General features: G+C 34.6%; 1 protein-coding gene across 2 annotated transcripts in view; it reads right to left on the bottom strand.

The window, feature by feature from the left end:
* COG5 (component of oligomeric golgi complex 5) overlaps window positions 1–13,387 on the bottom strand; it is a 304,245-nt gene that overhangs the window by 73,966 nt on the left and 216,892 nt on the right. For both annotated transcript variants that reach the window (XM_036101377.2, XM_078060019.1), the window contains one exon: window positions 10,757–10,838. In XM_036101377.2, the coding sequence (XP_035957270.2) occupies window positions 10,757–10,838 (82 nt within the window). The remainder of the gene's footprint in view (window positions 1–10,756; window positions 10,839–13,387) is intronic.

The raw sequence follows: 13,387 nt of genomic DNA, 5'->3' as shown, positions 1-13,387 counted from the left end.
AGAGCTGTGTTCCTTCTGAAGGTCCTAAAGGATTTTTTCCTTGACTTCTCCACCTGCCCCCACCGCTTGGCTTGTGGGCCCCTTCCAGCGATTGTATTACAAACTCCAGCTTCTGTTTCCATAATCACATCTCCTCCTCTGACTCTTCTGCCCCTCTCTTACCCTTCTAAAGGCATCTGTGACTATACTGGGCCCACCCGGATGATCCAGGACAATCCTTCCATCTCAAGATCCTTAAATCACATCTGTAAAATCCCTTTTGCCATGTAAGGTAACACATGCAAATCTCTATAAGGCATATAATTCTGTCTACTACGTGTACCTATTTTCCATTCCCAGGTTTATTCCCAGTAAAAATGGACAGAATTGTCATAGTAACTTTACTTAAAATAGCTCAAAATGGGAAACAACCCAAATGCTCATCAATAATATGGTGGAACATTTTACAACGCTGAGAATGACCTACCAGTGCACATAACAATGTAGAGGATTCTTAGAAACATGCTGAACGAGAGACATCAGATGGCAAATGAAAGAGTACAAACTGGATAATTTTATCTGTATAAAATAATATTTTTTTAAAAACTCTATGTCATTAGAAATGAGTGAATACTCTTTTATAGGAGAAGGGCAGGTAAAACTAGGAGACTTGAGGGGAGCTCCTGGGTCAGGTAATACTTTGTTTCTTGATCTTGATTCTGTTCTTCATCTTGGTTACACAGCTATATTAAGATTTGAAAAATTCATTTAGGTGTATTATGATACTCATACTTTTTTCTTTGTGAGTCTTATACTATAATAAATGATATTTTAAGAGTAATCAGGGGGCGCCTGGGTGGCTCAGTCGATTAAGTGTCCAACTCTTGATTTCAGCACAGGTTGTGATCTCAGGGTTGAGGGACCAGGCCCCATGTTGGGCTCCTTGTTCAGGGCAGTGTCTGCTTGTCCCTCTCCCTTTGCCCCTCCCCCCCCACCTGCTCACGTGCTCTATCTCTAAAATAAATAAATAAAATCTTTAAAAAAAAAAAGAGTAACAGGGAGTCAATGAAAACTTTTTAATCTTTTTAAATTTATTTTTTTCAGTTTTATTGAGATACAATTGACTTATAACATTGTATTAGTTCAAGGTGTACAATATAATGACCTGATATATGTATTGGTTTTATTGGTTATGTGTATAACCAATCAAAGATTTTTATCAGAGAATTACATGATCAAATTGTCCCTGCAAAGAAAGTCTCCAAAAACTTATTTGATGGCTAAGACTCACCTTCCTCTAGGTTCTTTAAAATTCTAGTACTTTCTTAAAAAAAGACTCAAGTTCTCAACAACAGTTATTTCTCTTTTTAAGCAAACTCCAAGTTTTTGTCTTTATATGCTAAACAGAGGGTACTTAGGATGGTACCTTATAAACCCATTAGAACTCTACAGTGAAGGAGTGCTTCAATCGCAGGGATCAAAATTCTAAAAGGTACTCTAAATGAAGGTGGGAGATGTATCTCCTAAATATATATTTTTAAGTTGTACATTAACTTTTAAGAAATGTATCACAATATCATTTAACATGCACATTATTCTAACATTAAAAAAATCGACATTAAAGAATGTACTAATAATTCATAGAGGTTGCTTATCCCCCTACTTTTCAGGACAACCAGATATCATTATATTTTTAAAAAGGTAAAGAAAATGGGTTTTAGCATACATGTCAAGTATTAAAGCTCTCTAAATCTTAAAACATATGTATCTCCTCAGTGTTTCTCTTACTCACAGTTGGTTTTCCAAAGCACTACAGATATATATCACATAGCTCTCTTAATTGTATGAATCATCTTCTTGAAGTTGTGTAAGAGTTTTAAGAGAATGATACTGTACAAAGGGTTTAAACATTTTTTAAAAGATTTACTTGCCAGAATATTTCAAACATATTTCAAAAAATGCTTTTTTGTTGAGTTCTTAAGTTCTTAAGCTTTTCTAAGAGGGCACTGGCATTTTTTCTTACTTGATTCCTTCCTCTTTTCCTTTCTTCCTTCTAGTCAACAAGAACTTATTGAAGTCCTACTGTGTGCCAGTTACTTTTTTGTCTATTGAAAATACTGCCACGATCAAAATGGTATTTTGTGTCTTATGGAGATTACATTCTAGGGGGGGAAAGGGGTCCAGACACGATAAATAATATGGTATATTAGCAAGTGATAAGAGCTATGACGAAAAATAGGGCAAAGTAAGGGGGATGAGACATTCTGGGAAAATCATCAGATAAAAAAGAAGAATTATGTTCTAATTTTAAAGAGCTTAAAATGGTAATGTTTATCTTGTTTTTTTTTTTTTTTACTAAGACTTAAAAATATATATATCCTAACCCAACAGGCTGGTCAACAAATACTATTACCTAGAAACTACAATATAAAAGTAACAGACATAAAGCTTAGAAGTCATTTTGGAAATAACTATCACCTATAGATAATTAAAGCAGCAGATATCCTATAGAAGCCATTTTGAATTTTCAAGGTAACAAGTTCAAGCCCCCTTTTTTTTAATCAATTTATTTTTTATTTTTAAAGATTTTATTTATTTATTTGAGAGAGACAGACACAGCAAGAGAGGGAACACAAGCAGGGGGAGTGGAAGAGGGAGAAGCAGGCTTCCCGCGGAGCAGGGAGCCCGACACGGCGCTCGTCCCAGGACCCTGGGATCATGACCTGAGTCGAAGGAAGACACTTAACGACTGAGCCACCCATGCGCCCCAAGCCCCTTTCCTTTTTAATAAAGTAAATTCATTGTCTTGGGTTATATTTTATTACACCTAGTAGAACTTCTTCTTACTAAGCATGAACATTTATAATCAGAAAGAACATGTTCCTAACTAGGAAAATTTCCCTTTAGATATTTTCTGCCAAAATATTACTTACTTAGACAATCTGTTACATTGTGTATAATCTTCAACTCTGCAGATGGCTGCATTCCTTAATATTGTCTGTCTATAATTTTAAGAAGTACTACAGTACACTTTCAGGGACTGTATGTGCTATATAAATGGAAGGTGCTTTACAAACAACTTGCTTTGAAGTTCTCCCAAAGGAAGTTATTAAAGTAATAATGCTATCAGAAGTAACAAACTACTCTGAATGTGAAATATTAATGGAATTTTCTGTCCCAAAATATTCTATTTCCTCTCAGTAGCTTCTTCGACTACGCAAGCTAGATAGGTCACGTAATGTAAGAACTGAAAAACATCTCCTAGATTTGGTAATTAAAAGGGTAGGTCACTGCTTACTTTAATGAGAACAATTTCAATAGAATGGTGGCAGACCGTTGAAAAGTGCAAACAAAAAAGTGCAAACTACTCTTTTGAGAAGTTTGGATAAAAAGAGAAAAGATCAAATAGTAACTAAAGAGGTACTCTCTAGTTTTGTTTTAGTTTTTACGAGATGAGAGCACCTTGGATAGGTTTCCTACCTGAGGGGAAGAAATCAAAAGAAAATGAGAAACTTGGGGCGCCTGGGTGGCTCAGTTGGTTAAGCGACTGCCTTCGGCTCAGGTCATGATCCTGGAGTCCCGGGATCGAGTCCCACATCGGGCTCCCTGCTCAGCAGGGAGTCTGCTTCTCCCTCTGACCCTCCCCCCTCTCATGCGCTCTGTATCTCATTCTCTCTCTCAAATAAATAAATAAAATCTTTAAAAAAAAAAAACAAAAAAACAAAAAAACAAAAAAAAAAAAAAAGAAAAGAAAATGAGAAACACAAGACAGAACTAAGAGACCTATGAATGGTGTTACTTTGAGCAAAGGGTAAACAAAGCAGGCAGGTGGCCAACAGTGAATGGGTAGCTCTGAAGAATAAGACTGTCACCTCACACTCAGAGATCCACAGGGACAAAATAAGGCTTTTCTTTAGAGGGAAGGTACAGGATATTGAAAGTATTTCCTAATGACACTAACTGTCTTGATGACCCAGGAGATAAGGCTGGTCACTGAGAGTAAGCAGAATGGGAAAGAGGAGAGCATGTGAAGAACACGAAAGGCTTGTAATGGTTAAGAACAACGAGAAAGCAGATGACCAAAGAGAAGTAAATGACAGTACCATTAAACACACACATACCACAAACTATTTTGAAATGTACTTTTAATCATTACTCTTAAAACTAGATGACGTACTTCTGATTTTGGTCAAGGTAGAATAACAGGGACCAGAATTAAACTCCTATCTGAAACAACCAAAAAAACAACAGACAAAATATATGAAATGGTTTTTAAAACACCATGCATTAAAGGATAGCATGTAATAAAAGACAGTGATCCTTGAGAGACAGGAAATAAATGAGGTGAACCCTATGACCACCCCCAGTGTCATTGGAGACTCACTAACAAGTCACAATAGCTCAGTTTTCTAGCCCTGCTCACAGGTGCTGCTTGCTACCAGAAGCTAAGGCAGGATGCAAGAAGCCACAGCTCCAAACAAGCTCCCATGATCCAATTTTTGACTGGTTTGATCCAGTTTAGACACTGTGCTAACCCTCCAGATGATCTCATCTAACTGTAATAACAAAAAAACACACCTAACAGCCTATGACCAATCCAACTGTGCCAACTTAGGGGAAGAAAAGAGGTGGTGCTCTTGATTCTGAAGCCTCCTCCTGGGAAAAACCCCCCTGTTAACTTGCTTACCAGCCCCTTAATTACCCTAACCCCATAAAACCTAACTGGGGAGAAGGTGCCTTTAGAGCATGAGCTCCCCTTCTCCATTCTCTGGCCATTGAATAAATTATGTGTTTGCCATCAAATACTGTATTGTTATTTGGCTATTTGGCAAAAGGTATTGAGTAGGGAAAGAACCTACCACTTCGGTAACATCAGCTTATTTCCTACCAGGGGCTTCCAGGCTACGTACGGCACTGGAAAGGGGAAGAGACTCCTCTACCCCTACTGTCCCCAAGACCAGGAAAACTGAAGCGACCAGAATTCATGGGACAGAATACCAGAGAGAAGAGAGCTGTTCAAAAAGATTCTGCAGAAATCTGCAAATGGTCCACTGTTAGTACTCAGCAAAACACTACTCAGCATATGTGTGTGAGAAAAGTCCCAGAGTCTGGGGGAAGAAACCATGCAGGGATTAGAAAGAATACACCTGTTACTCACATAAGACCGGGAAGCGTGCCTGTTCCTGACAGCCAGGTTGGAAAACCTTTTAATCCAGAATATTTGGTAGAGTACTAAGAAAAGTAGTGCCTCAGGAGCAGAAAATAATTAGCTCTAGACTAAACACTGCTCAGGTTTTGCTAATAAATCTTCAAAGCAAGACTCAAAAAAACCAAATTGTTTCTAAGTAGCTTGACAGTATCTAAGAACAAGAATATTTACAGCAAGATAAAAGTGTCAGTATCAAACACTGTAAAATTCATGTCTGATACCCAATCAAAAATTATTAGACATGCAGAAAAATAGGAAAAAACTATCCATAAGAAAATTCAATCAGATCCAGAATTGACAGAGATGACCGAATTAGCAGACAAGAACATTTCCTTTGTAGCCTCACCTCCACTCAATATCTGTGTGATTTGTTGGCATGAAGTTTACCTTATTCAATTTCTACTAAAAATGTGCTAAATCAACCAATAATAAATAATATTGGAAGGTGCAACTGGTTAAAGGTTTGAAATTTTTCAAGTATGCTAAAGGCAATTTTTTTGATACATTCCTGCCATTGAGAGAAGGAATATTCAAAATAGAAACTAAACTTACACACTACAGAAAGAGAAGAAAATACTGACTATAACAACTCCAAGATTTCAAAAAAGATTTTTAAGTAAGTTTAAAAAAAATATTTATTATTAAAGAGAGAGAGAGAGAGAATGTGTGTGTGCATGCATGAGCGGGGAGAGGAGCAGAGGGAGAGAGAGAAGCTCAAGCAGACTCCTGGCTGAGCATAGACGCCCCCTCCCCCGCAACACAGGGCTCGATCTCATGGCCCTGAGATCATGACCTGAGCTGAAATCAAGAGTCGGACAGACACTTAACTGAGCCACCCAGGTGCCCTAAGTACATTTTTAATAAACGCTTAAAACACAGATATCTTGTAACAGCCAAAAATGAGCTTTTAACATTAGTTTTCTTTTACTCTATCTAAAAACTGAGGTTTTAATCAATTTTGTAATTATGCTTATATATTTTGTGGGTAAATTTACATCTTTGTATTTTCTTTCTGGTATATCAGTAAATGTATTCCATTAAATGTAATTGCTTATGATGTGAGACATTAAATATTAAAGAAAACTTCATGGTGATTATTGTTTTCATGAAAACCCATTACTTTCATACATGGTGTGAGAAACTACTGAAAGTCTGTATTTACATAATATTACATCTGAATATTTGAATAATTAAAAATAATTCATGAATTTTAAATTTCAAATGAACACATCTATCTCAAAATGCTCATTTAGTGAGAAAACTGTTAACAAATACTGAGTCGAAGGTATAGATATATAGATGCTATTTTGCTATTCTTTTAACTTTTCTATATGTTGGAAAAATAATAAGGTGGCATGCAGATAAAATACTGCTTATAAATTTGCAGGATAAACAAATTAGAAAAGGAAGGGTTAAACCAATAATCTAAACTTAACCTCGTTAAACAAGAAAATGAGCATATCAAACCCAAAGCAAAGCAAATAAATAATAAACACAAGAACAGAAAACAGTGAAAATTGAAAAGAAAAAAGAAAAATCAATGAAACCAAATGTTGGTTTCTGAGGAGATAAATAAAATTAATAAACCTCTAGTTGTAATTATTAGGAAAAAAAGAAGAAACTGATGATATCAGGAATATAGAACATCACATCATATTCCACATACATTCAAAGGGTAATAAGGAAGCATTATAAGCAAATTTATGCCAATAAATTAAAAAACTTCAATGAACTGGAAAAATTCTTTGAAAGACAAACTACCAAAGCTTACCCAAGAAGAAATAAATGGAATAATCCTTTATCTAAGAAAAAAGTTGAATTTGTAGTTAAAATCTTCCCACCAAGAAAATTCCAGGCCCAGATGACTTCCTTGGTGAATTCTACCAAAATTTAAAGAGGAATAATGTCAATTTTACATAAACTGCTTGAGAAAATTGAACAGGATGGAATACTTCCCCACTTATTCTCTGAGGTTAGCATTACCCTAGCCCACACTGGATAAAGACATTAAGAAAACTAAACAATATTTTGCAAACACACTCAAAAAACCTTACACTCAGTTTGAATCAAACAACATATAAAGAGGATAATATATCATGACCATGCGGGGCTTATCTGAGAACGCAAGGTATTAACATACTAAAGTAACTATATCCATTTGATCGTCTAAATGGATGCAGAAAAGCACTATAAAAAGTTAACAATAGTATTAAAAAAACCTCAAAAAACTAGAAATGGAAGGGAACTTCCTCAACCTAATTAATGGCATCACTAAAAAAACCTGCTGTTAAGATATTAAAGGTGGACTGAATGCTTCCTAAGATTAGAAACAAGGCAGAAACCACTTCAATTCTACACTACCGGAGATAGTAACAAAAAAAAAAAAAAAAAGAAAGAAAGAAAGGAAACCAGAATGGAAAAGAAGTGAAACTGCCTTTATTTACAAACTATATGATCATCAATATAGAAAATGCTAAAAAATCTCCAAAAACTACTCGACTAATAAGTATGGGTAGCAAAGTCAAAGATTCATGGTCAGTAAATAAAAATCAACTGTATTTCTATATTCTAGCAGTGAACACTTGTAAACTAAAATTTTAAAAATACCATTTACAATAGCATCAAAATATATGAAATAGTAATAAATTTAAGAAAAGATCTGCTAGACCTGCACACTAAAAACTATAAGAGCACTGATATGAGAAAATTTTAAAAGACCTAGATCAATGGGATATTACACTCATGGATCAGAAGACTCAATACTGTTAAGATGTGAATTTATCACAAAATGATCTGTAGATTCAACATGTAATCCTAATCAAAGTCTAAGGAAACATTTTTATAGGAACAACAACCTGATTCTGAAATATATATGGAAATGCAAAGAGCCTAGAATAACCAAAATTATTTTGATAAATGAAATAACATAGAAGAATTTACACTTTGGTGATTACAAACATACAGATGCAAAAAAAAAAAAACAACAAACAAACAAAAAACCCCAGAAAAAAAGAACTCTAGAAATAGTCTTACAAGATATAACCACATGATTTTCTACAAGAGTGCCAGGGCAGTCAAAGGTGCAGTATAATCTTTTAGATCTATATTCAAACAAATAACCATGGCCTTCATATCTCACACCATATACACAAATTAACTTCAAATGAACTTAGTAAAACTTCTGGAATAAAATATAGGGGGAGACACCTGTGGCCTTGTGTTAGACAAAGATTTCTTAGGTCAAAAAGAAAAAGGAAATTATAAAAGAAAAATTGTAAGTTTGACTCTCTCAAAATTAACTTTTATCATTTGGAAGGCACTGTTAAGGAAATGAGAAGGCAAACTACAGACAAAAGAAATATGCAAAACATACATCTAAGAAAGGACTGTGGATCTAGAATATATAAAGATCTCTTAAGACTCAATAATAAGAGAACAAGCAATAAACTAAAAAATAAAAATAAAAAGCCAATTAATTTTGACAAACACGTGACCAAAGAAGATATGCAGATGCCTAATGAGCATGTGAAAACAGGGGCTATCATTAGTCTTTAAGCTAGTGGAAGTTAAAACCACAATGAAAATCCACTACACACTCATAAGAATGGCTAAAATTAAAAACCACTGACAATATCATGGATCAATAAGGATGTAGAGCAATTGGAGTTATGAAATATTGCTATAATGGGAATGCAAAATGGTACATCATCTTGGAAGATAGTTTAGCAGTTATTTACAAAGTTAAATATGTACTCATCAAATGATCAGGCAATTCCACTCATATATTTACCCATAAACGAACATACATCTACAAAAGACTTCTAGGCGAACAATTGCAGTAGCTTTACTTGTAATAACCCAAAGCTGTAACCACCCAGTTGTCTCCCATCTGGGGAATGGATAAACAAACCGCTGTATATGCTATATAATGGAATACTAATCAGCAATAACAAGGGAACTTTGATATATGCAACAACATGATGAATCTTACAATAATTATGCTGATACAAAAGAACACAGCCTGTGTGATACGAGTTTTACAAAAATCTAGGAAAAGCTAACTTACACTGACAGCTGATCATTACTTGCCAGAAGCCAAGAGCTGGGAGTAGGTGATTACAGAAGTACATGTGGGAAATTTGGGGAGTGATGGAAATATTCTATATCTTAATTGTGGTGGTGGGGAAAAGGATAAAAAATGACTGTCAAAACTCATAGAATTTTCTGCTTATAATTGGTAAATTTTACTGTATATAAATTATATCTCAAAAAAGCTGACCAAAATAGATACATAATGCAGGGAGATGCACAGTATTCTTGGAGTAGTGTAATTTGCAGAAGTAAATGGAGTGAATCAGTTCTAAATACACCCTCTGCTTAAGCTCTGTTTGGCCACATATGAATGAAGATGTCCTCTGTGGTCACTGCCTTGCTGCATATTTCCTTAGAAACAGTAGTAGGGAGGCAGAGGTGCCTGGGTGGCTCAGTCAGTTAAGCATCTGACTCTTGATTTCAGCTCAGGTCATGATCTCAGGGTTGTGAGATCAAACTCTGACTCAGGCTCTCACTGGGCATAGAGCCTGAGATTGAGCCCTCGTGGGGCTCCATGCTGGGTGTGGAGCCTGCTTAAGATTCTCTCTGCTCTCCCTCTGCACCTCCCCACTCCTCCCTCCCTCTCTCTCTCTCTCAAAAAGAAAAAAAAAATAGTAGGGAGGCAGGTAGTATGCTTTATTCAACTCTGGATTGCCAGTGACTAAATGATGTTTACATCTACTACATACTTTCAGTAACATTTGTAAATAAGAATTTACACACAAACTCCTAAAACACTTTTTACATTCATTGATTAGGCAGGCAGTGCCATTATTTCATGACAAAAAAAAAATTAACAAATTTTAGAGATCATGTTTGAATAAGCAACTTTTAATTCATGATACAGGTATTTTTTTTAAGATTTTATTTATTTGAGAGAGAGAGACAAAGAGTGAGAGAGAGAACACAAGCAGTGGGAGGATGGAGAAGGAGGGAGAGGGAGAAGCAGACTCCCTGCTCAGCAGGGAGCCTGAAGCAGGGCTCCATCCCAGGACCCTGGGATCATGACCTGAGCTGAAGGCAGACCCTTAATCAACTGAGCCACCCAGGTGCCCATGATATTTCATCTGTTCATTCATCAAATCCTCATTTTTAATAATAAGGAAATAACTATTAAGTCTTGTATTTTAATATCTTTTAGTTAGAAAAAATTCTATAAGCATCAACTAAATTCTTCAACATCAACTGCTTTACACCCTTTACATAGGAAAACTTCAGAGTTCCTCTATGTTTGAATTATGGAGAATTAACTCATTCTTCTGGAGAATTTTATTCCACATACTAATTATAAAAAACATAAAAAATTAACTTATTGTTTATAAAACTAAATATATGGCCAGTATAAGAAATGGCAATTAGCCAATGAGTTTTAAAAAGATGTGTATTATAAAGCAAAAAAGCAAAACTTCTTGACATTACGTCTTAAAGCACGTGGAAAACTTTGAAATAAAACTGCAAAATAAATAGCATACTTACAATCTGTTGCCATGCGAAATTGAGAAGAAAGTGCTTGAGTAACTGAATTCCAAAAAGTGTACAAAATTTCAGATTGTCCATCCTGTGACCCAAAAAAGGGGATGTATTCATTAATTATTAAAACTGTAATGGATAAGAAGATATAACATTAAAAATTTATTAAAAATTTAAATGAAATCTTCTAACATATCTATTAAACAATGGAATTAAGCAACTAAATAGAAATGTATAGATGACTCAAATTATGTTTCATGTTCTCATGTTCAAGTAATCAGTCATCATCCTCTGCTTCCTACTAGTTGTGTGAGCTTGGGCAAGTTGTTTAATCATTCTGAGCCTCCTTCCATCTGTAAAATGGTGATGATAACAGTACTGCATTTCATTGCAGTATTATTATAAGGATTAAAAAGTTTACAAAAAGTAGTGTTGGGACAGTACCTGATATATAATAAGCCCTCAGTGAATTTAGTTATTATTATAATTATTATTACCATCTTCCTTACATATACAGAAGGCAATTGTGTGACCATAACAAAATGATGAACAAAGCAAGCTAGACCAGAATGATCACCAGAGTATAATTCACGAATTACAAAAGAGAACTGCCTAAAGTATAAATACAGTTAAAAGGTTTTTTTTAAAGATGTATTTATTTATTGAGAGAGAGAGAGTACGAGTGGGGGAAGAGCAGAGGCAGGGAATCTTTCAAGCAGACCCCCTTTTGAGTGAGGAGCTGACTCTGGCTGGATCCCACAGCCCATGAGATCATGAACTGGGCTGAAACCAAGAGTCAGATGCTTAACCAATTAAGCCACCCAGGTGCCCCCAGTTAAAAAAAATTTTTAAAAGTCACAGGAATTACTACTATTCAGCACAATACTTCATTCAATTTTGAACAACATACTTTAATACTGTTAAACCAGAATCACACTTCTAGATATTTTACCAAGTACTTTTAAGGTACTTCTACATGTGTGGTACACAATATCAAATTGCCAATATTCTATGTTTGAAGTATGAAAATGACAATTCATATTCTTAGCCCCAATAACAATAAAATATACCTAATATTCAAATATGTCATAAAAATGAGAAAATTCTAATTGTTTTATTTTGGACTTTCAACAAATAAAATTCCAATTTTCAAGGTTATAAAAGAAAAAATGACCAATGAAAAGTACTGATTTCTCATTTTTATACCTACGCACACATATTTCTGTTTTCATTATTTGTTTCTTTAATAAATCTTTTGCTTTGAATTCAACTGAGTATTGTATGCCATAAAAAAGGCAAATCAAATAATTGTTCACTTCTTACACAGTGATCAGAAAATAAGATTCAGAGTCCTAAGATTTTATGTGATATGTGTATTGCATATCATGCACCTTAAAGGAAATGTTTTCATATTAAAAAACTTTTATAATATACCACATTAACAGAATGAAGGACTAAAAGCAAGTGATCATCTCAACTGATGCACACTAAAGCATCTGACAAAATTCAACACCCTTTAATGATAAAATCACTCAAAAAGCTAGGAACAGAAATTACCTCAACATAATAAAGGCCATATATGAAAAATCCAGTAAGAAAAGCAAAATGGTGAAAAACTGAAAGCTTTTCCGCTGGATAAAGAAAATCTGATGACTATATATCTAATTCTACACACACATACATACCCTTAGGGAAGAAAACTTGGATCAATCTTGCTTAAGAATACAAATACAAAATTCTCAGATATGAAAGCAAATTGATTTCAACAGGTATTAAAATAATTATTTGAATAATCTAAACAAGTAGGATTTATGTCCCCAATGTAAATATTATTTAGTATTAGGAAACCTATTAATATAATAACTTAATGTCTCCAATAAGGAAATCCACAGAATAATTTAGCTGAGTGAATTCAAGGTAATTAATACTCTAATAAAATACTTCATACACAATCATATTTTTAAAAAATTCATAAAAAATGATGCATAAAATGGTGGTAAAAAAACCACAAAAATTAGGGGTGCCTGACTGGCTCAGTTGGTAGAGTTGGTAGAACATGTGACTCTTGATCTGGGGGTTGTGAGTTCAAGCCCCATGTTGGGTGTAGAGATTACTTAAGAAAAAATACAGTATTTTCTATCTTAACTATTTTTAAGTGTACAGTAGTATTAATTGTATGTATCTCATTGTACAAGAGGCCTCTAGAACTTTTTCATCTTGCAAAACTGAAATGCTATACCTACTAAACCCTCCATTCTCCCCCCCAGCTCCTACCAACCACCTATCCTACCTACTTTCATTTTCTAAGTTTAACTACTTTAGTATACCTTATGTAAGTGGAACCATGTCTTTTTGAATGGTTTATTTATCACAAGGTCCTCAAGTTTCACCCATGTTTTAGCATGTGACAGGATTTCCTTCTTTCTTAAGGCTATGTGTGTGTGTGTGTGTGTGTGTGTGTGTGTGTGTGTGTGATATATTCTCTTTATCCATTCATCCATCGATGGACACTAGGATTCTATCTATCTCTTGGCTATTATGAATAATGGTGCAATGAACATGGGTGAGCAGATACCTCTTCCAGATCCTGTTTTCAATTCTTTTGGATATATATCTCCAGTAGTGAGACTGCTGGAT

The sequence above is a fragment of the Halichoerus grypus genome, chromosome 12 (assembly GCF_964656455.1).
Source record: "Halichoerus grypus chromosome 12, mHalGry1.hap1.1, whole genome shotgun sequence".
Classification (NCBI taxonomy): Eukaryota; Metazoa; Chordata; class Mammalia; order Carnivora; family Phocidae; genus Halichoerus; species Halichoerus grypus.
Note: the sequence above shows the minus strand (reverse complement) of the source record. Positions and strands in the feature narration are given on the sequence as shown.